We start from the raw sequence: 22,838 nt of genomic DNA, 5'->3' as shown, positions 1-22,838 counted from the left end.
ACTTCTTGAGTAATGGTACGTCGCCAGGTGTCTCTGGGTTGACCACTATTCCTCGACCATTGGTGATGCCATTCAAGTGATACTGTTCCAGTTTTTCCTTAATGTATGGTCGATCCACCTCCAGTTCCTGCGTTTACCCTGTGCATATATCGCTGCGACATGTCTTCGAAAAAAAAACCAAAGGGCCCAAACATTTTAATTTTTACTTCAATTTTGTACCTATTTATTGAAAAAAAGCATAGCAATTTTTATTTCTATAAACATACAATTGGGAGTGGATTTCTTTGGTTCATTTTGATGAATTTGTGAGGCTATAACTATGTGAAGGAGTCAACCAATAAAATGGGGGTTTTAAGAAGAGTTGTTTGATTTGCTATTGGCTATCTTCATGTCATAGTATGTCGAAATTTTAATTTTTTTTTTTTGCAGTCGTGCTATTTTCAGTATGATGCTGTTGTTTTATTAATTTTATCTCAAGAGAAATTTTTTAGATCTAGTTAAGAGGAAAAATATTGCTTAAGAGAGAAAAGCAATATTTCGAATATTTCACGAGATATAGACTCAATAATAAGTACGTATTATTCGAAAATTGTGCTAAAATCCGCCCAGTCGAATATTTTAAAAATTAGTTTAAAAAAAAACCTTAGCTAATAATGCAAAACCCAGCTGGGGATTTTCTTCCACCATCACAAGCTACAAGATTTTGGGGGTCTCGATTGGTTCAAGATTTTAGTGCTGCACAGTGTAATATACAAAACTACATACAGAATTTTAGAATTATACTTTTTCTCATACAGTGCAGTATTTTTGGAGTCATTTAGTACGAATTTTTAATAAAACAAAACGCTTATTTGAACTAAGAGTTGGACATTTTTGTACTCTAAGTACAATTTTCTAAAAATATTAATTTAATAGTTAAGCTACATACTACATTTCAGATTTCAATATCTAGCTTTTCCATTATAAGTTAATATGTTGTACCATTTAGTACTAATTGCAAAAATATATTACTGTATAGCATAGTATTTGTAATAGTTAAATCTATGTACCGCGTTCTAGATTTCAATTACTTTCGGTTCCATTATACTACAGTATTTGGAACTAATTTCAAAAGAATTATGCATTGCATATTATTTGCAATAGAGTAAGCTACATACTAAATTTCAGATTTCTATTTCTACCAGTTCCATTGTATTTTATTATTTAGTACTTTTTATCACCTCTTCAGTACTAAATTCCAAAAAAAAATATGTATAGTATTCTATTTGTAATAGTTCAAGCTATATGCGAAGTTTCACAACTTTTTAAAATACTATAGAACCAATTTCAAAAAATAATATGTTTGTCCATTTTTCTATTTTTAATAGCTTAAGTTACAAAATTTCAGAAAGATATCAACTTGAATACTAATTTTCAAAATTTGTTCGCACATTCTGATTTGTTTATCATTGACAAATCTGTATACCAAATTTCCTAGTTGTAGTTCCAACCGTTCCGGCGTAATACAGTTTTTAGTACTACCTAGTATCACTTTAGTACTAATTTCTAATAAATATTTTTGGACATCATTCTTAACCTCCACACCAAATTTCAGATATCTATCCCTACCTGTTCCATTGTTGAGTAGTATTTAGTACCTTTAGTACTAATTTCCAAAATTTGTTCGCACATTCTGATTTGCTTATCATTGAGAAAGCTGCATACCAAGTGTCAGAGTTGTACTTCCAACCATTCCGGCGTAAACAATTTTTAGTACTATTTAGTATCATTTTAGAACTAATTTCTAAAAAATATTTTTGCACGTTATTCTATTTGTAAGAGCTTAAGCTCCATACAAAGTTTCAGATATGTATCTCTACCGATTCCATTCAAATATAATGTTTAGTACTTTTTAGTACTTCTTATTATTAAATTCCAAATTTTTTTCACACATTCTGATTTGTTTATCATTGACAAAGCTGCATACAAAATTTCAGAGTTCTACTTCCAACCGTTCCGGCGTAATAAAGTTTTAGTACTTTTTAGTACCATTTTAGTACTAATTTCCAACAAATATTTTTGCACGTCGTTCTTATTGTAATAACTTAAGCTACATACAAAGTTTCAGATGTGTTTCTCTACCAATTCCATTCAAATATAATGTTTAGTTCTTTTTAGTACCTCTTAGTACTAAATTCCAAAATTTTTTCACACATTCCACTTTGCTCGTCCTAGACAAAGCTACGTGCCAAATTTAAAAGTTCTACATCTAACCGTTCCCGCGTAATACAGTTTTTAGTACTTTTTAGTACCTTTTAGTACGAATTTCCAAAAACCCCGCCTTATCACACGCCTACGCACCAAACCCCACCTACATGCCAAATTTCATGTTTCTAGCTTTAGCCGTTTCGGCTGGGCGTTGATGATCAGTCAGTCACTTATAACGCAACTCTTTTATATATATAGATTAATTAATTAATAATTAACCCACCTACATGCCAAATTTCATGTTTCTAGCTTTAGCCGTTTCGGCTGGGCGTTGATGATCAGTCAGTCACTTATAACGCAACTCTTTTATATATATAGATTAATTAATTAATAATTAACTATTTTAACAATTGTTTCCCCATAGTGTCATTCAACTATGGGTCAATGTATGAACTTGCGAAAAGGTCAGTTCTCCAACTAAAATTAGAAGGTTTTTTTTTCAATCGCTACAGAAGAAATGTGTTAGTATACCATTTTTTAATGTGAACATGTTTGAAAACCCCCCAAAATTGTATTTATTGAGTAAATATTTATCTATTCATGTTTAAGGTAGAACATGTTGTGATAGTATTCGAACATAATTTCATTACAACTTCTATTGGGGGGTTTTCCTAAGGTCCCATCAAAGCAGCTGTTTTCTAAACACAGCTGTTACAAATCCAGCCGGATTTATTGATTGACAGAGAGGGAGACGACATTGAATTTTAAAAATTATCAATAAAAATAAAATAACAGGTATAGGGACGGGTGTTAAACTGCAGGTATTATTTGCAAAACGCATAAAATGTTGTTTTTGTTCAAAATTCATTGAGCTTTCATTCATTCTTTTGCCGGCTTATCAGTCAACTAGAGCGAGTCAAGTTCATGAGACTTGCAAAGGCACGTCATCCATCCATCGTCTGGAAGTGATTTTAAGAAGTTCATTTGTTGTTGTTGGTTTTTATAGCCGAGCCGTTAATAGCGTGTAAAACAAAAGGGAAGCCTGACAAGCCTAAATATTTATTTAATTTCTGTTGTTGTTGTTTAAACGACTGTTTCTGTTAATAACAACAACATAAACTGTTAATGTGTAAAGGTATTGAATATATTGCACAGTGGATACAAATATAATAGATGGTTTGCTAAAAGAAATCCTATTCAGCCTGGCTGAATATGAGTTTTCCTAACAGAAAACATATTCTGCCTGGCTGAATAAGAGTTTTCCTAACAGAAAACCTATTCAGCCTGGCTGAATAAGAGTTTTCCTAACAGAAAACCTATTCAGCCTGGCTGAATAAGAGTTTTCCTAACAGAAAACCTATTCAGCCTGGCTGAATAAGAGTTTTCCTAACAGAAAACCTATTCAGCCTGGCTGAATAAGAGTTTTCCTAACAGAAAACCTATTCAGCCTGGCTGAATAAGAGTTTTCCTAACAGAAAACCTATTCAGCCTGGCTGAATAAGAGTTTTCCTAACAGAAAACCTATTCAGCCTGGCTGAATAAGAGTTTCCCTTATAGAAAACCTATTCAGCCAGGCTGAATGTGAGTTTTCCTAACAGAAAACCTATTCAGACAGGCTGAATATGAGTTTTCCTAACAGAAAACCTATTCAGCCAGGCTGAATATGAGTTTTCCTAACAGAAAACCTATTCAGCCAGGCTGAATATGAGTTTTCTCAACAGAAAACCTATTCAGCCAGGCTGAATATGAGTTTTCCTAACAGAAAACCTATTCAGCCAGGCTGAATATGAGTTTTCCTAACAGAAAACCTATTCAGCCAGGCTGAATATGAGTTTTCCTAACAGAAAACCTATTCAGCCAGGCTGAATATGAGTTTTCCCAACGGAAACCCTATTCAGCCAGGCTGAATATGAGTTTTCCTAACGGGAACCCTATTCAGCCAGGCTGAATATGAGTTTTCCTGACAGAAAACCTATTCAGCCAGGCTGAATATGAGTTTTCCTAAGAGAAAACCTATTCAGCCAGGCTGAATATGAGTTTTCGAAACAGAAAACCTATTCAGCCAGGCTGAATATGAGTTTTCCTAAGAGAAAACCTATTCAGCCAGGCTGAATATGAGTTTTCCTAAGAGAAACCCTATTCAGCCAGGCTGAATATGAGTTTTCGAAACAGAAAACCTGAATAGAAGTTTTGCTAACAGAAAATCTATTCAGCCAGGCTGAATATGAGTTTTCCAAACAGAAAACGTCTTCAGCCAGGCTGAGTATGAATTTTATTAATAGAAAGCCTTTTCATTCATGCTGAATATAAGATTTCCTAACAGAAAACCTATTCAGCCTGGCTGAATATGAGTTTTTCGAACTGGAATGTTATTCAACCGTGTTTAATTTGACGTTTTGAGCCTTTTTTCAGTTTTCCAAACCACTGTGATGATCATGATGATATTGAACACATATCATGTTGTCAACGGGTATTCACTTGAATTGGCCAACTGTGGTGTTAACTGGAGCTATTTTATGACTTGTCATAGTTCTATTCGATTCTACACACATTGTTGTTTTTGTTGACACAATATGGTGGTGGTGATTGTTTGCATATTGTTATTGTTGTAATTCTCGTCAATATTTCATTCAGCACTCACGATCGCTATATATATTTAAATGTATGCGATCCAGTTACGATAGTTGTAAATTTGAATTTTCCCAAGAACATCCGAACAAACGGCAATAGAAAAATGGATTCGGTACGGTTTTCATTAATAATTTGTTTAAGCTTTGTCGTAATGATTCGAAGCATACCATTAAGTGAGAAGAATTTGCATGAAAATATTGAAAATGGAATAGTGGAAATTAATTCGGAAGAAACCGTAGGATTTGAAATAAATATCGAAGATTTCCCAGAAGATCCTTTGCCCGGAAATCATTTAATAAGTCAAATTTCTGAAGGATTCCCCTCATTGGAAGATAGTGAGGTGGTGGAAGCGGCAACAAGTGTAGATTCAGTTCCCAAGGATCCTAATGTATTGGACTTGAGTGTGTTCGGCAGTTCATTGTATCGCATTCCGGACTACAATAATACCGCACGCCTTGTCGATGAATATCAACCTGAAACTGCACATGTTAATCCCGAAGAACTTGGATCCTATTTAGAAGGTGATATCCTCATGCCACAGAGCTCGGTGATATTAAAAAATGGTCTCGTCTCGACGGCAACACGTTGGCCCAACGGCGTAGTTCCCTATGAAATTGGTGCTCAGTTCAAACGTCGTGAACTTCAAATGATACACAACGCCATACAGGAATATCATCAGCGAACCTGTATACGATTTGTGCCGCGAACCAACGAAAAGGATTACATTTCAATTGTCAACGGTAAATCGGGTTGTTGGTCATCGATTGGGCGGGTGGGTGGCAAACAGGAGGTTAATTTACAAACCCCAGGATGTTTAACTAAACCCGGTACAGCAATACACGAATTAATGCATGTTTTGGGTTTCCTCCACGAACAAAATCGCCAGGAACGCGATGGATATGTTGATATCAAATATAAGAATATTAAACAGGCGGCCTATGATAATTTCAAAAAGGTATCACCCACGATTGCCTTTGGGGTGCCCTACGACTACGCCAGTGTTATGCATTATTCGGCGAAAGCATTTTCACAAAATGGTCAGCCGACCATTGTGGCGAAGGTAAGTTTTGAATTAAGAAAGAAAAAAAAACAAATTAAGAAGAGTTGGGTTCGGCCTATATTAAAAAAGGCATTAGGTTGGATTATATTCTGAAACTTTTTGAATAGACCTCCATTATATTATTAGGTGTGTTAAACTGAGCCCCTGGATGGTTTAAATTATTTTTAAAGACAATTTTCGATAATATGGGGACTATGTCAGAGCATGAATCTAGTTTTGGCATTTCAATATAGGCTCATGTTTAGCTCTCATATAAAGGTCCATGTTTTGGCTATACTCTACGTAGGTGGTAGTAATCTGGGAATCCGTGTCCCTTGAAGGTAAAAAACCTCCGTTGCAGATCATTTTCAATGCTAAGACATAGATCTCATTTAAAAGCTTTGCCCATTTTTAAGGACTTAAACAAATTTTCCAACGTGTTGTTGTCTCCTGTCCGTTTTTTGAACTTCGTTTTTTAAAGGATGACCACCTCATGATGGAGGTTCAAAAATGTTCGGGTCAGCCGAATTTAATGAGTTTTCACTTGTGTGTAAATATTTCCTATTCCATATTTTTCCAATCAAAACCCCGGAGTGCCAACTTACAACCACAATTTCCATCGGAGGATAATAAGCATCTCCTGAACAAGTATAAAAGTGTCAGTCGGTGTTGCCGACTGATATATACCCTCAGCCTATGGCTTGCGGAGGTCTATGGATTTATTACTTTACTTGCGCAGTTCTTCCAATTTGAAAGACCATGTTCGGCAATGTTGTCTTCCGCTTGATCTTTTCATCTAATTTATAGTCTTTCCTTTCTGGTTCGCTTTTATATGCGTTTTGAGCTGGGGCATCTTCTTCCATTCTCACAATATGGCCTAGCCAACGTTCGTCCGGAGAATAGATCGTCCGGAGAATTTTTCTCCCAGACACTCCAAAAGCTACCTCATCTGCTTGCACAAGTACCAATGCTTCAGATCCATACAACAGCTCGGGTAGTATCAGCGTCTTGTAGATTGAGTTTAGTCTGGCGAGCGGTGACTTTGTTTCTGAATTGCTTACGTAGACCATAGTAGCATCTGTTGGCCAACACTATCTCCTCCGAATTTTAAAACTGATGTCATTAATGTCAGGATGTTGTACAGGTCACACGAAAAACTATCACCTTGTCCGAATCCTCGTTCGATACTGAAAGGTTCCGAAAAGTCCTTTCCGACTTTATCTGCTGACCTTGTGCCACTTAAAGTTATCCTGCATAGCCGTATTAATTTTGCAGGAATGCCGAAAGCAGACATGGCTTTAAACACCTTTGAACGGATAGGGCTGTCGAATGCGGCTTTACAGTCGTCAAATAGGTGGAATGTGTCGATGTGTTTTTCGTGGGTCTTTTTCAGGATCTGATGCAGAGTGAAAATCTGGTCAATGGTGGATTTGCCAGGCGTGAAGCCGCAGCACTTTATATGCGATGGGAAGGAGACTTATTCGTCTATAGTTGACACATATCGTCTTGTCTCCTTTTTTTGCGCCCGGGACACAGGATGCTGAGATTCCAATTGGACATGCATTCCTCTAGCCAAATTGTACTAATTAGCTGGTGCATGCTCCGGATAAGCATCCGACCACCGGTCTTGAATAGTTTGGCTGGTAATACATGGGCAACTGCTGGTTTTTTGTTCTTAAGCTGATTAATTACTACTCTGACCTCATCTTGGTTAGGTGGTACACACTCTAAACGGTCGTCTCTTATTGGCTCTGGAGTATCTTCTTCTACCAGAAGCGTTGCAAAATGCTCCTTCCAGATCCTCAACACGCTATCTGTATCTGTCACCAGGTTTCCATCTTCATCTCTACAGGAGGAAGTGCCTGCACTAAAGCCTTCGGTTTGGTGTTTTACTCGTTGGTAGCATTTCCTGACTTCATTCTGACTCCTGCACATCTCGATTTGCTCCCGCTCACATTCTTCTTGTTCTTTCGTTCTTTGCCATTGTGCTTCTATATTATGATCGGGAGAAGGAGTGCTTTCTTAAAGCAGGTTGGAATGTTGAGCGGAGTAGGCTTCTGCTACAACAAATTAAGGACAATAATATTCGGCCGCACCGAATTTATGAATGCCTTATATAAAAAACCGGTTCTTGTATCTAAGACCCAATATTGAATATATTAAGGAGTGTAAATTTGTCAATATAGGTCAATGTTTTGACATATCCATCATATAAATCTCCAACCGAAGCGTAAGTAATTTTAGTAAAAATCTTCCGCCCCATTTCATGCATTGTGTAATTGGGTATTTCGTTTTCTCAGAGGATAAATACCCTCTTGCCTCCTTCCTACCAAAAATTATCAAAGTTGGCCCACATTTTTCGGGAAGCATCTATATATCACAATGTTTTTATATACCTCTATTTTTATACAAAATACAAAGTCTTTCTAAAACTAATTTTCTCTGCAATTAATTTTTCTTTTTTATTCTTTACTTCGGTTCTTTGTAAAAAATTAAGTACATCACTTTTTCAAATATTTTTTTTAATAATTAAATTTACTATTTCAATACCGTTATTACTTTCAGCATCCTAAGGGCAATCAAATGATGGGTCAACGTAATGGCTTTTCCCAATTGGACATAGATAAAATCAATCGTATGTACAATTGTTACGACAACGAGGATTATAACGATGATGTACAATCGACGGAATTTCCTACAAGTACAACATCTGAAAGACCTATACGAAAAATGGGAAATGTTTTCAGCAATTTGATGTCGCGACTTAATCCTTAATAGAAACATATATATTTTTTTACGTTATTTAAGTAATTTTTGTATAGACTGAATTAGCATTGCAATTATTTTGTTAGAATAATACATGTATACATTGTTAGTAGATAGTTGAAAGTATATAATAAAGCTAATTAATAATAATGTAAAAATAAAAATTAAAGAAACAATTAAAAACCCCAGTTTCTGGTTTCATGCTGCTCGAAAAAATATTTAAAAAATATCCACGTCATTAGGTTTAATGGCGCTTCAAGAAAATATGTTTAAACAAATCCACGCCCATATCAAGAAAATATTTTTAAAAAATTTACCACTTTGGGTATATTCTACATTCTACAAACGTCGTCTTTTTGAAGGAACTTTGACATGAAATTGAACGAACTTAAATATGTGATATTTATCTATATGTGAACCGACTAACATCAATCCTTACTGAACGGACTAACATCATTCTGCAACCTATGTTAAATTTTGTAAGCCGATTTAAAGCAAACTTGACACAAGCTATGCTGCACTGTTTAAAATGTATTCTCAATCAGACACCCATTGATTATTTAGTGTACAATTAACATGAATAAGTCGAAATTATATATGAAAGCTATGCAATATCTATATCTTAACCAAACTTGACACACATCATTCTAGACTTAATACAGTACGCTATACCAAAATTCGTGCAAAGCGAAATATATATATGGACTTTGTTGCACCAATTACTTTAAATCGGACGAAAATATATATGGGAGCTATATCTAAATCTGAACCGATTTTTACGAAGCTTAGCAGACATTATTTTAGACTCAATTCAGTATGATATGCGGAATTTCGCGCAAATCGAAAGATATATAGGGACTTGGGTGCACCATTTACATAAAATCGGACAAAACTATATAGAAGTTATATCTAAATCCGAACCGATTTTCACTAAACTAAGCATACATCATTCTAGGCTCAATTCAGTACGCTATATCAAAATTCGTACAAATCGAAAGCTTTTCGGGGACTTTGGTGTACAATTTACATAAAATCGTGCGAAACTATATATGGGAGCTATATCTAAATCTGAACAGATTTTCACCTACTTCAATAGTGCCAAATAAATGAGCTGTGTCAAATTTCATCCAAATCGGATTATAAATGCGACCGGTACTTTGTTTACAATTTAACGTCAACAGACGGACGGATATGCATAAATCGACTCAGAATGTGGTTCTATGCTTATTCTCAAAAGGAGCCATGGATTTATCTCGATTCCTTTTGCATGTTACAAACATATGCACAAAGACATAATACCCTGTACCACAGTGCGGTGAACGGTATAAAAATCCACTCCTCTGTTGGTCGTTTAAAAAATATTTAAATAACCAGTGAGCGGAGCAGTATAGTCGGACGGGTCCGACCATACGATACCCTACACAACTACCACGGAATTCTAACTTTCTGCGGAAGTTTACTCCGAGCCTGGGCAATATTTCGTAATATTTGAACCCTCTTGCCCGATTAGAGGTCAACAACACCTCTTTCTTACACTGACATATTTTCCGAATATTACAGTCCTTGTCCAGATTCCCTTCACTGTGGGTTGTATGGTGAAGTTCGGATTAAAATTGTGGCCTATAAATAAAGTTTTCTGTTCACTTCATCCCAAAATTATTATCTGATCATGACCGAAAATTATAGGAGTTGTCCTTGACCATAACTGGAACCTCATGGAAAATTTCAAAGCGATCAGCGCTATATTTCCGACCTCTAGTGTGGTAATGGGTTACTAAATAATGTCTGAATACGTAAGAGCCTGTAAATATTTAAGTGTAACTCCCGCATCCGAGTACATACGACAATATAATTTGTATCAATTTAAAGGTCAACCAATCCTCTTGGATATACTATTAACTTCTCGGGTTTATCTCCCTCAGGACTAAATATGTATGCCATAGAATATAAATTTTGTAATTTTTCACACAAAAGTCAGGGTCCATTTGGCCCGTTAAATATTGACCGATCTTCATCAAAACAGGCATGCTAATTCTTTGGCCCGATCCCCTTCTCCATGTAAAATTTCACGATGTTCGGGCAATATTAACCGATCTTTACCAAAAACAATAGGGGTCTTCATTGACCACAACCCATCCTACATGCAAAATTTCGTGAAGATTGGTCCATAACTGTGGTCTGTATCGTATTTACAAATTATAATGGACAGACGGACGGACGGACACACATATCTAGGTCGACTCAGCTAGTCGAGATATGACGATCGGTGGTTCTACGACCAATATTTCGCGCTGTTACAAACGCTTGGGGCTGCACATAGCTATAATACCCTGACGACATAGTTGTGTAGGGTATAAAAATATTTAAAAAAATTTACGCCTCTGTTGGTCACTTAAGAAAATTTTTTTTACAAAATCCACACCTCTGTTGGTCGTTTAAGAAAATATTAAAGAAAATACATGCCTCTGTTGGTTGGTTTATGGAATATTTTTTTTAAATCGATTATAAAACATTTTTAAAGTATCAACGCTATCGTTGGTCCTCCAAGAAAATATTTTAAAAAAATTCACGCCAACAACGTTGTCAATTTTTAGATGGCTGTTCCTATCCAAATTTTCCGATGTGCTAAAACTGCTGAACTTATTTAAATAGATGATATTGAACTTGTCACTGGCTTATCAGTCAAATAGTTAAAGTTAAGGTGGTAACTGACGAAACGTTAAACATCTGCGGAGTATTCAATGTTTGAGAAAGAATTTAATCAGTATTACTCTAAAGATAAATAAACACTGAAATGCAACTTTTTGGGCAAATATCGACCCAAGTGATGAATAAGATTCTGGCATCTGTTCAGTAGGGAATAAAGTGCCAAAGAGAGTATATAAATTTTTATATTAACAAAAAGTGACGCATTTTTTTAACTTAAAGTATAAAGATGATAGTATATACAATAATTATCCACACTATTATATATTTAAAATTTTCTCAAAGTGCTTCTGTTATAAATTCAAAAGGAAATGTTATCGTTATGGAGGATATTGTAAAAACTACCCTAGATCCGGCTAACGTCGTGGAACACCCAAAACATCCAACAAATCCCGAAGAAGTCGGATCCTACACCGAAGGCGATATAATTCAAACGGCTAACATGTTTTCCAAAAATGGTGTCATTTCGAAATCTTACCGTTGGCCCTATGGCGTTATACCCTACGAATTTGCCGGCAATTTCAATCAACATGATTTGGAAATAATTTTCTATGCTTTTCTAAATTTTCATATGCAAACTTGTGTACGTTTTGTACCTCGACGCTACAATGAAACCGATTATATTTCGCTGAATAATGAAAATTCCGGTTGTTGGTCTTATGTCGGACGACAGGGTGGTAAACAAAAACTTAATCTCGAATCTCCAATATGTTTGATAAATCCCGGCACAGCAATACATGAGCTGATGCATGTTGTGGGATTTTTCCACGAACAAAATCGTAAGGAACGTGATGAATATGTTGAAATACGCTATGAAAATATACGCGATGGATTACAGAATAATTTCAAGAGAAGAGCTCGTACGGCAGCATTTGATGTACCCTATGATTATGGTAGTATTATGCATTATTCTGCGACGGCATTTTCCCATAATGGACAACCGACTATTGTGGCGAAGGTAAGGATGTGCCGCGATTAAAATTTAAATATATTATATAGCTCCGAAAAATCGATCTTATTATTTTTTTTACTATATTTCCAGCAACCTGAGTATAATAATATTATGGGTCAACGTTTTGGTCTCTCACCATTGGATGTTCTGAAAATAAATCGTATGTACAATTGTTATGGAGATCTAAGATCAGACGATAAGTCAGGCGGTACCAAGTCATCTGTGTTGAAAACTAAATAAATATATGGACATCTCAGCAAGAATTTACTAGTCATATTAAAAATAAAATTATATAATTAAAACAGGATGTCTACATATATTTATAAAATAGAATTAAATTAATTAAATTCTAATAATACCAAGAACATAAAAATCCACGCCTTTAATGGGCCTTCAAGAAAATATTTTTAAACCAGTAAGGAAATTACGGACGGGGCCAACTATATGATACCCTTCATCACTTTGGGTATATTCAACAGATGAATCCTAACAGACGTCGCATTTTTAAAGGTCCAGTAAAATGAAATTGGATCCATAAGCATGTCGTTCTGCAACCTATACTAAATTTTTCATTTGGTCAGATATAGAAGCTATATCTAAATCTGAACCGATTTCAACGGTTTCAGAAAACTTAACACACATCATTCTATACCTAATTCATTACCCTGTGCCAAATTTCGTGCAACCCGAAAGATATTAAGGGACTTTGGTACACCATTAAATCGGACGAAAACATATATGGGAGTTATATCTATATATAATATTATTACGCTGTGCCAAATTTCGTGCAAATCGAATGATATATAAGGACTTGGGTGCACCATTTACCTTAAATCGGACGAAAATATATATGGGAGCTATATCTAAATCTGAACCGATTTTCAGGAAACTTAACACACATCATTCTATACCTAATTCATTACGCTATGCCAAATTTCGTGCAAATCGAAAGATATATAGGGACTTTGGCGCACCATTAACCTTAAATCGGACGAGAATATATGGGAGCTATATATAAATCTGAACCGATTTTCACGAAACTTAACACACATCATTCTAGATCTAATTCATTACGCTGTGCCAAATTTCGTGGAAATCGAAAGATATGTAGGGACTTTGGTGCACCATTTACATTAAATAGGACGAAAATGTATATGGGAGCTATATCTAAATCTGGACCAATTTTCAGGAAACTTAACACACATCATTCTAGACCTAATTCAGTACGCTGTGCCAAATTTCGTGCAAATCGAAAGATATATAGGAACTTTGGTGCACAATTTACATTAAATCGGGTGATAATATATATTGGGAGCTATATCTAAATTTTAACCGATTTTCAGGAAATTTTACACACATCATAGACCTAATTCAGTACGCTATGCCAAATTTCGAGTATATCGAAATATATTTAGGGACTTTGGCGCAACATTTACCTTAAATCGGACGAAAATATATATGGGAACTATATCTAAATCTGAACCGATTTTTACGAAACTTCACGTACGTCATTCTAGTAGTACATTTACATTTAACCGGATTTCGTTAACCCAGTGTGTTTCAATTATTATTACCTTTGCATATATGTCAAATAAATTCTCACAAAGTAGGTTAACCCGGTAAAAAGTTCTAATGTACAAAGAGTTTTGGCCAAATTCAGTACGCTATGTCAAACATTTACCTTAAATCGGTCGAAAATATATATGGTAGATATATCTAAATCTGAACCGATTTTTCCCAATTTCAATAGGGTTCGTCCTTGGGCCTAATAAGTGACCTATAGCAAATTTCATCCAAATCGGATCAGAAATGCGACGGACAGAAAGACAGCCAGGCGGACGGACGGATGGACAGACGGACATGCGTAGATCGACTCAGAAAGTGTTTCTATGCATATTCTCAAAAGAAACCATGTGTCTGTCTCGTTTCCTTTTGCCTGTTTTAAATATATGCTCAAAGACATAATACCCTGTACCACAGTGTGTTTTAATCCACGCCTTAATGGACCTTCAAGATTTTTTTAAATCCACGGCTTTAATGGACCTTCAAGATTTTTTTTTTTAATCCACGCCTTAATGGACCTTTGAGAAAATATTTTTAAAAATCCACGCCTTTAATGGACCTTCAACCACACCTCTGTTGGTCTTTCAATTAATTTTTTTTTTAAATAATCCCAATTGAAACATAGGTGAAGTCGATATCATAGTCGGCAGGGCCTTTTAACCCACACCTTTATTTATTGAAAATATTAAAATATATGTATATATTTTTTGTATAAAAATCACATTTTTGAACTCCGCCCGAAGATATTACATCCACCATGGATAATTTGGCGAGGAAGAATTTCCTTGAAGTCTATTTGGCCAAGCAAAAAGAGCTGGGCAAACGTCAGCGGGAATATAAAAAGATTCTCTCGACAAAATTGAAAAGTCGCAAAGAAACCATTATCGAGGCGAGCTATCAGAATGCCATTGATCAGTTAAAGGTGGAAAAGGACGACTTGAGAGCCCAGATATGGGTTGCGAATGGTCTGACTCACGTACGCGAAAATAAACGTTGTCTGAAAAATATCCAATGCCATATTGAATGCCAAGAGAGGCTGTCAAATGACAATCGCAAATTGAAGGTGGACATCGCCAATTTGGAAAGGGAAATAAGTCGGGTGAATAAACAAATTTATGATTTAAATCGTAAAACGGTGCCCGATACACAGCATCAGGCACACGTGGCCAAGACCCGCAAGAAATTAATGATTTTGGAAAATCAGCTGGAGGTGGGCGTACGTCGGGAATGCAGCTTTACGGCGGTCAATGCAGAGCTACGTGAAGAATTAATCAAAATTCTCAATCATCGTACCCTCTTCAATGAATCCTATTCGAAATTGGTGCAGAAACTGAATAGTGATAAAAAATATTTAATCGAATTGATCGAATATGCCCTGGGTACCTTTGACAATTGCATCGATATCTATGAGAAAATTGATAACTTAGTGAAGAGAGATAAAAAGGAGAAGGATATGCGTAAAGTCGAAATGCAAGGCTTAATGAGAAATCTTGCAGCCGAAACTGCCGTTTCGGAATTTATGGATACCAAGGGTAAGGTGCGGGAATTGGCCGATTTACAACCAAAAGAATATGCACGTCGTGAAAAGTTTCGGCAATATCATAAAAAGAAAATTAATTTGTATAACAAAATCCTGGAGAAAATTCAGGATTATACCCAAACACAAAATGTCGAAAAGGTCATAGAAAAATTCCAACAACAAGAGAGTCTGTATTATTCGTATTTCAATTATGCCAATGAACTGAGCTATCACATGACGCTGCTAACGAACTCCGTGAATCGTCTCTACAACGATATTGATTCCCTGAAGAAAACCAATTTAAATTCCCTACAAGATCAATATGAGACCATAGATCGTTTGGAAGCAACTCTGGCGGAGAAACAAAAGAAAAATGCGGAATTACAAAAGGTGCGGGAGGCAAATGATCAACGTTTGGACAGCCTTTTGAAGGGTATTGAAACCCTTTTCAAAATGTCTCAATGTGATGCCTCACCGTTGATGGTATTACTCGGAAATCACAGCCATGTTGATTTGGTAAATGTTCGACGTTTCTTGAAAATTTTAGAACGTCGTATCTTCGATATTACGGCAAGTGTTTATGTGTTGGAGCGGCGGGATGAAAGTAAGGCATTTGGTGATTATGTGGTTAAACAAATCGAAAAAATATGCGAATGGCCAACGGAATTGAATGACATCGTTCTGACACAACAATGTCCTGAGTGTGCAGAGGGTGAGGCCTTTAACATGGATGAAGCTGGAGATGGTGGTGTGGCCATACACACAGTCGAGGAGGCCAAACAGAAGCTATACGAAAAAGTTGCCCAACCTGAAATGCAATATCGTCTACACAGTATTAGTCAGTGTCGTTTGCCAAGGTCACGTATATTGGCTGCTAAAAGGAATGCTTAGAGAAAAATCGGAATTATATCAAAATTATATATGGAATAAAAATATTTTCTCAAAGGACAAATAGGACTAGATTCAAAATATTTTCTGGAATGACCATATGGGCGTGGATTTTTTAAAAAAATTTTGGAGATCAATAGAGGCCTGGGTATTTATTAAATCTTTTTTGGAGATCAATAGATATTTTTTTATTTTACAATAAAAATATTTGTTTAATAATAAAAGGAATAACTTATTGCTGTGTAAAACCCGAACTCTCTAAGGCACGAAATATTTTTTGTATCGAAAATATATAGGCCGCAGTACGCAAATCATTGCACAGAGCATATTCATTGGCCACCTCCTTAATACCCTGACCAGCCATTTCCATTACCGTTTGGAGGCCATAATCCACAATATCAGCTTCCGAGGTACAATTGCGTATTTTCTCCAAACTCTTGTTGGGACAAATGTGTGGCTGAAATTACCAAAATATTGAAATTCAGATTTCGTTTCCAGCTCCTTGAGACTCACCCCACCATCACCCATTGACTCATTAATGGAATTGAAAATCTCACGTATAACATGATTATCCCGCTTCGAAGTCATTTTTCCATAGGAAACATGATTGATATTTTTTAAAAATTCAAAATACGACACCGTTGCTCCACCAGCATTACAATACATGTCGGGTATCATGAGAATGCCTTTTTTGCGTAAGATCTCATCAGCAGCTGGGGTAACAGGCCCATTGGCACCTTCGAGTATTATTTTTGCTTGAACTGCGTTGGCATTTTCGGAATTAAGTACTTTTTGTGTTGCACAAGGCATTAAAATGTCACATTTCTCGGTGAGGAGGGAACCTTGCTTTTCTGTGGCCTTCGAATAGCCTTTGAGGGTTTTCTTTTCGTTCATATGAGATATGAGGTCCTGAGAAAAAATTAAAAGTATTAAAAATAACATTATTTTATTATCTCCCGAAGACTTACCTCTGGATTAATACCTTCAGGATTCATCAAGGATACATCTTTTTCCTGCACTCCAATTAATTTGGCCCCAGCATCTACCACAAATTTGGCGGCGTACGAACCCACATTACCAAAACCTTGGACTATAACAGTTTTACCCTCCCAACCAGTTTTCATTTTCAAAAAATCCATCCAATCTTTGTCTTGCAGGAAAACATCCCCAGCCTTCCAAACGCCTCGTCCTGTGGCGGAGGTACGTCCATTGATGCCGCCAATATGAACAGGTTTTCCTGTGACTATGGCCAGGGCATTGATATCCTTGTGACCTAAATAAATAGAAACCATAGAGTGAATTTTTCAAAAATATTGTATTGAAAGACCATAGGCGTGGATTTCTTGAAGGACTAATAAGGCCATATGTCTTTAAAACAGATATTTTAGATTTTTTGATTTCGTGAAGGACGAATCGAGGGTTCATTTTTTCAAAAATATCTTGAAAGACCAACAGACCAGGCGTGGATTTTTTAAAAATATTTTCTTGAAAGACCAACAGACCAGGCGTGGATTTTTTAAAAATATTTTTTTGAAGGACCAACAGACCAAGCGTGGATTTTTTAAAATATTTTCTTGAAGGACCAACAGACCACGCGTGGATTTTTTAAAAATATTTTCTTGAAGGACCAACAGACCTGGAGTGTATTTTTTAAAATATTTTCTTGAAGGACCAGGCGTGGATTTTTTAAAAAAATATTTTCTTGGAGGACCAACATACCAGGCGTGGATTTTTTTTAAATATTTTCTTGAAGGACCAACAGACCAGGCGTGGATTTTTTTAAAAATATTTTCTTGAAGGACCAACAGACCAGGCGTGGATTTTTTAAAAATATTTTTTTGAAGAACCAACAGACCAGGCGTGGATTTTTTAAAAATATTTTCTTGAAGGACCAACAAACCAGGCGTGGATTTTTTAAAAATATTTTCTTGAAGGACCAACAAACCAGGCGTGGATTTTTTAAAAATATTTTCTCGAAGGACCAACAGACCAGGCGTGAATTTTTTTAAAAAATATTTTCTTGAAGGACCAACAGACCAGGCGTGGATTTTTTTAAAAAAATATTTTCTTGAAGGACCAACAGACCAGGCGTGGATTTTTTAAAAAATATTTTTTTGAAGGACCAACAGACCAGGCGTGGATTTTTTAAAAAAATATTTTCTTGAAGGACCAACAAACCAGGCGTGGATTTTTTTTTAATATTTTCTTGAAGGACCAACAGACCAGGCGTGGATTTTTTAAACAATATTTTCTTGAAGGACCAACAGACCAGGCGTGGATTTTTTAAACAATATTTTCTTCAAGGATCAACAGACCAGGCGTGGATTTTTTAAACAATATTTTCTTCAAGGATCAACAGACCAGGCGTGGATTTTTTAAAAATATTCTCTGGAAGGACCAACAGACCAGGCGTGGATTTTTTAAAAATATTTTCTGGATTTTTTAAAAATATTTTCTTGAAGGACCAACAGACCAGACGTGGATTTTTTACCTTAGAATGGGGATTAGGTAAAATAAGAAACTATATCGGAAATTTGTTTTTCATCCTCCATGAACCCGAAACTCGTCGAAAAACCTGAAAACGTCCAACTTTCCTATTGAAAATTTAACTATAAATCTGGAATGCTTAATTAGAACCACTTCGATTGGATAAAAGGCTAAAATCTTCAAAATACCAAAAAAAGTTTCGGGATATTTCTGTAAAAGCTATGTCCAAACATGGACCCATTTCGAAAATTAGTGGCTGTTTACACCTCATAAAACCGAGAATATCTATTTACAGCTCCTTTGGTCAGATAATGCCATGCTAAAAAATTGACCTATATAGAAACATTTATGCGTATATCTTTATCATTCTTCAAAAACCCGAATTCCAACCTACTTCCGTGGGGAAAATCCGTCCAAGACAATGGAAATGCCTGAAATGGATGGGACCTATTTATTAGGGGCTATGACACAGCATGGATCTATATCGCATATTTTCTGCAAAGACGTTCTTCTTCTAAGAATATGGAGTGCTTAATTACAGTACCTTAGTGGGTTAGAAAATATGTCGAAAATCGATCGATACCCTTATATGAAGGTTATACTCCAACGTGGGCCCATATATCCAATGTTAATTCTAGAAGTAGTTGCATAAACGAGAACCATTTCAAAGCTCTTTCTTAAATATTACCCTGACAGACTGACGTGATAAGATTAGAATTCTAAACCGACATATAATTCCACTCTGATCAAGAATAAAGATTAAAAATTTTAAGGGGTTTGCATCGAATTTTTCAAGGAGGTTATAAAAATAGTATTTGGAGTTAAAACCACCTCCCTCTTACCGAATGTCTTCAAATATTGATCGCAAATCCAATTCATTTCTCTCTCGCCCGTATTGACATCCGGTGCTGGAACGTCAATACCTGGACCAATCATATTCCGCCTTAACAATTCCATGGTATAACGCCGTGTAATGATTTGTAACTCCTTGGCAGTATATTTACTGGGATCTATGCGTATACCTCCCTTGGCCCCACCAAAGGGTAAATTGACACAGGCACACTTGAAGGTCATTAAATAGGCCAAACCCTTAACCTCATCCTCTTCCACATCCATGCCAAAGCGTATACCTAAGTTACAAGAAATTTTAAGTTTATTCTATCAAATTAAATTTTTTATCTTTTCTCGCTTCCCACTCACCTCCCTTTACCGGCAGCCGTTGTTTCATATGATGCGCCCTATAACCGGTTATAATTTCAATTTCTGAATTATTTTTCAGCAAGGGGAAATTCACCTCAATGCATGTCGTTACACAACCCATAAATCGCAATAGGCCACTAACTCGAGCCTCTACGCTTTTTGCATCCAATTTTGGATATTTTTGAGTCAACTCCTTAATGAGCGACGGTTCCATTAGCTTCGCAGCAGCATGATAATAATATTCAACCATGTGAGCAAAATTTGGATCCTTATCGGTTGGTATTTTTTGTAAATGTTTGGGTATTTCATGTTTGCCACGGCGGTTAAATGTACTCCACAAGTGAGGACTTCTCAGTGTCCGGTATTGTAGCAATGAACGGAACATTTCGATGTTGTTTTCTATTCAATTGAAATTAGAAAGTTTTTTTTTTGGGGGGGTTTTGACATTTTTCTTGGGATATTATTTTTGTTATTGTTTCCTTATTAACATATGTCAACACTAGGGTGGTTGGTAGTCAGTTCAGAACTCAATAATTAGTAATGAATTCGGAAGAATAGAAATTAGGTCCTATTGGGAAAAATTATCCTTATCACAAAATCGTAATTTCGTTCTGACACTTTGTGGGGAAGACACTAGATGGGGTGAATCGATATTTCCCATATTCGGGCTTGATCAAGGTTTGGTAAAAATTGCAATCTATGAATCAAATCGAATAAACTTTTAGCTTCATATTAAATTTACAAATTTTTCAAAGGTTTGTGGGATGATACCAGTAGGGGTAGGATGGACTGATGGCTCTCATTTTAGGCGTGATATACGGTCAATTAAAATTTTGTTAAATAACATACAAATGCAAAAAATACTGCAGACATAGCCGCAATTAGTTGGGACATAAGCCAACATTCACTACATTAATTTATTGCATACTTCTAGGCGTAATTGTATAAAACTACAATAACTTCTAAACACAGGGTGTCACAAAAGATAAAGTTGCTCATTTCGATTTGGTTTAAAATTTAATGTTCGAAAATATTTGGTAGCTGATCGACAGATATATATGATATGTGTAGTACATATTTTTCCTGACTTTGTGTGCTATTTTGGGTTACCGAGGACTACGGATAGAAATTGTGAGGGAGGGGAATTTTCATTGTTTTATAAAGGGGTTTAAGGCCCACCAGAAAATATTCTTTAAAAAATCCACGCCTTATAAACCCTTTCAGAAAATATTCTTTAAAAAATCCACGCCTTACAAACCCGGGCAGAAAATATTCTTTAAAAAATTCATCCCTGCAGCCAAGCATATCGAAATTCCTGAATAATACCAGGCACCCAGAATTTAATAGCAAGTAGCTGGACCGACAAAAATTAAAAATATTTGCACGTCCAAAAGTATGTTCTGTATTGTATAAATGTAACTTTTAGTACGGCATTGCCAGATTGACATTTTCATATATGCGAATAAAAATAGGCCCCCGAAAGTATACTCGGATTTTGTCAGACTAAAATTGTGATTTTGTTTTTTTTTTTAATTTCTTTCTACTTTCTATTTAATTCTGACCGCCTGGTATTTTTCGGAAATTTTAAGGAAAATGTCACATTTTTGGAGTGACGTCACAAGAGAAGGAAGGGCCACAAAAATCAACTAACATTTCCATGGGAAATAAAACACAATTACATAGAATAAATTAGAAACCCTCTTAAGGGGACCCCCCCCCTCCCCCCCTTTCTAGGGGTCAAAATTTTTGTTGATATAATTCGAATCTACACTGATTAAAGAATGTCTGTACAAAATTTCAAGTGAAAATCTCAAGAACTCTTGAAGATATAGCCGATTTATTGTGTCAGCATCAAGTGACGGCTGAAGGGCTTCTCAAACTTTAAACGCGTTTTTCTCTAAACATTTTTTTGCGAATGACGGGCACGATAACTCAGAAACTAATAATCCAATCGGTTCCAAATTTTGCAACGTTTTTCTGGGAGTGTATAGCTCTCGTATGAACTAGGATAAAGTCAATCGGAAAAGATCTTCCTTTTTTTAACTTGGTTTTTGGTCAAAAATCGGCGATTTTCCAAAAATATTTTTTCAAATGTTCACCATTTTGTTAATTTTAGAGCAAAGTCAATAATCCTAGTTCATACGAGAGCCAGAAATGTACTCTTTCTAACACCGTTGGAATTTTCGGATTACGAAGTTCCAGTGAGGAGTTATCATGCCCGCCATCAAAAATAAGGACTTTTCTTTAATTACAAAAAACAACAACAAAACAATAACAAAAATTTTTTGTAAATTATTTTTCTTCTCTTTTAAATCTTCAATTATATATGTGCAAAGTTACAAACCTTAACAAGCATTTGTATTCATTTACCAGCCCATTGAAAATCTTGAAAAATTAAAATCGAGATGGAGGGGGTTCCCTTAAGAATTTTTCTCAAGGCCTATTAAGGCATGGATTTTTAAAAGAATTTTTTCTCAATGCCTATTAAGGCGTGGATTTTTTAATATAATTTTTCCTCAAGGCCTTTTAAGGCGTGGATTTTTTAATAGAATTTTTCCTCAAGGCCTATTAAGGCGTGGATTTTTTAATAGAATTTTTCCTCAAGGCCTATTAAGGCGTAGTTTATTTTTGAATATTTTCTTAAGGCCTATTAAGGCGTGTGTTTTGTTAAGTTTTTTTTTCTCAAGGCTTATTAACGCGTGTATTGTGTTAAGTTTTTTTCTCAAGGCTTATTAAGGCGTGTATTTGGTTAAGACTTTTTTTCTCAAGGCCTAGTTTTTTGGGTTTCCTTCGTTCCAATATATTTCCCACCACATAAAATAAAAACACCACAATTAATTATTATTTTTTTTTAGATTATCTTTAACAAATATTTTTTATTGATTTAATTTATGCAAATG

The 22,838-nt window shown here is 35.6% G+C and overlaps 4 protein-coding genes across 4 annotated transcripts in view; 3 read left to right on the top strand and 1 right to left on the bottom strand.

Annotated features, from left to right (window-relative positions):
• Positions 1 to 4,969: 4,969 nt before the first annotated feature.
• Positions 4,970 to 8,632, top strand: LOC133334364 (zinc metalloproteinase nas-4-like). Its single transcript, XM_061542659.1, has 2 exons — positions 4,970 to 5,878; positions 8,423 to 8,632. Exons 1-2 carry the CDS (start codon positions 4,970 to 4,972, stop codon positions 8,630 to 8,632), a joined length of 1,119 nt encoding a protein of 372 aa, XP_061398643.1.
• A 3,019-nt stretch (positions 8,633 to 11,651) lies between these two features.
• LOC133334363 (zinc metalloproteinase nas-8-like) lies at positions 11,652 to 12,521 on the top strand. Its single transcript, XM_061542658.1, has 2 exons — positions 11,652 to 12,287; positions 12,372 to 12,521. Exons 1-2 carry the CDS (start codon positions 11,652 to 11,654, stop codon positions 12,519 to 12,521), a joined length of 786 nt encoding a protein of 261 aa, XP_061398642.1.
• Positions 12,522 to 14,601: 2,080 nt separating this feature from the next.
• Positions 14,602 to 16,254, top strand: LOC133334362 (coiled-coil domain-containing protein 63). Its single transcript, XM_061542657.1, has one exon. The coding sequence runs from the start codon at positions 14,602 to 14,604 to the stop codon at positions 16,252 to 16,254; it is 1,653 nt and encodes a 550-aa protein (XP_061398641.1).
• Positions 16,255 to 16,483: 229 nt separating this feature from the next.
• LOC133334361 (glutamate dehydrogenase, mitochondrial) overlaps positions 16,484 to 22,838 on the bottom strand; it is a 165,538-nt gene continuing 159,183 nt past the window's right edge. Inside the window, exons 3-7 of the mRNA XM_061542656.1 lie at positions 19,939 to 20,270; positions 19,581 to 19,868; positions 17,220 to 17,524; positions 16,765 to 17,160; positions 16,484 to 16,708 (exon numbers count right to left, since the gene is read on the bottom strand). Coding sequence (XP_061398640.1) covers positions 16,484 to 16,708; positions 16,765 to 17,160; positions 17,220 to 17,524; positions 19,581 to 19,868; positions 19,939 to 20,270 — 1,546 coding nt within the window. The remainder of the gene's footprint in view (positions 16,709 to 16,764; positions 17,161 to 17,219; positions 17,525 to 19,580; positions 19,869 to 19,938; positions 20,271 to 22,838) is intronic.

This window comes from Musca vetustissima, unplaced genomic scaffold (assembly GCF_032173495.1).
Source record: "Musca vetustissima isolate MV318-11 ecotype Yass unplaced genomic scaffold, APGP_CSIRO_Mvet_v1 utg2553, whole genome shotgun sequence".
Taxonomy (NCBI): Eukaryota; Metazoa; Arthropoda; class Insecta; order Diptera; family Muscidae; genus Musca; species Musca vetustissima.
The sequence above is the reverse complement of the archived record's forward strand: the minus strand, read 5'-3'. Positions and strand labels throughout refer to the sequence as shown.

Excerpts from the sequence above, each read along its gene's own strand:
- LOC133334363 (XM_061542658.1), top strand. The coding sequence starts at position 11,652 with ATGGAGGATATTGTAAAAACTACCCTAGATCCGGCTAACGTCGTGGAA. Across the intron at positions 12,288-12,371 it reads AACCGACTATTGTGGCGAAG|CAACCTGAGTATAATAATAT; the intron begins GTAAGGATGTGC and ends CTATATTTCCAG.
- LOC133334364 (XM_061542659.1), top strand. The coding sequence starts at position 4,970 with ATGATTCGAAGCATACCATTAAGTGAGAAGAATTTGCATGAAAATATT. Across the intron at positions 5,879-8,422 it reads AGCCGACCATTGTGGCGAAG|CATCCTAAGGGCAATCAAAT; the intron begins GTAAGTTTTGAA and ends TATTACTTTCAG.
- LOC133334362 (XM_061542657.1), top strand. The coding sequence starts at position 14,602 with ATGGATAATTTGGCGAGGAAGAATTTCCTTGAAGTCTATTTGGCCAAG.